At 39.1% G+C, this 749-nt stretch overlaps 1 protein-coding gene across 1 annotated transcript in view; it reads right to left on the bottom strand.

Annotated features, from left to right (window-relative positions):
• Nucleotides 1-268: 268 nt before the first annotated feature.
• Nucleotides 269-749, bottom strand: part of LOC107577486 (CDC42 small effector protein 2-A-like) — a 3,007-nt gene continuing 2,526 nt past the window's right edge. Inside the window, exon 4 of the mRNA XM_016263554.1 lies at nucleotides 269-518. Within this exon, the coding sequence (XP_016119040.1) occupies nucleotides 444-518 (75 nt within the window). The 3' untranslated portion in view covers nucleotides 269-443. The remainder of the gene's footprint in view (nucleotides 519-749) is intronic.

The following is a 749-nucleotide window of genomic DNA, read 5'->3' as shown; positions in this document are numbered from 1 at the left end:
TTATTTATTCAGCTTTCGTGTGATGCATACATCTCAATTTCACAAATTTGACCCTTATGACTGCTTTTGTGCTCCAGGGTCATTTTGCTTTATGCAGTTTGTGTGTAAAATGGCTATAAATGTTTTTTTCTATTATATACAATGTATCTAATTTGCATGTTAATGTCTAATTGTGGCAACATGTAATGAAAAAAGAATTGTAATAATGGGAGTAATAATTAGCAAGACTTTCATAATAATATCTAATATTTCATAGGAATATCTAAATATAGCTTGTTGCGTCTCCCAGAATGCCTAATAAACACTCTTTTAGTCCTGCTGTCCTCTACAGCGCTCATGAATGAAACCAAAACCTCTCTACATCTTCCTGAGATGTTCATCCCTGGGTCCCAGGAGCTTAAGCTAGCTCTGTCTGTGTGCTGGAGATGCTTCTGGTCACCTGATCAGCCCTGAACGCTGTCCGCCGTGCCGTTCTCGTAACCGCCTTTAGATTTCATCTGCGTCTGCACCGAGTCCACCTGCTCGACACACAGCAGAAAAATCAGTTCAGCACGACTCAAGATCTCGTGTCATCATTAGCCAAATCTGTTCTTTACTAATAAACACACGGAGTGTAGAGTGAAGCGCTGCATTCGTCAGCATCAAACACAGACTATTTATGTGGCTTGTGTAGCAAAACACAAATCTCACCAAACCCAGAGAATATTTCACAACAAAGACAATCATTGATTGATTAGAATTTAGATTCT

This window comes from Sinocyclocheilus grahami, unplaced genomic scaffold (genome assembly GCF_001515645.1).
Source record: "Sinocyclocheilus grahami isolate Dianchi unplaced genomic scaffold, SAMN03320097.WGS_v1.1 scaffold6194.1, whole genome shotgun sequence".
Classification (NCBI taxonomy): Eukaryota; Metazoa; Chordata; class Actinopteri; order Cypriniformes; family Cyprinidae; genus Sinocyclocheilus; species Sinocyclocheilus grahami.
Note: the sequence above shows the minus strand (reverse complement) of the source record. Positions and strands in the feature narration are given on the sequence as shown.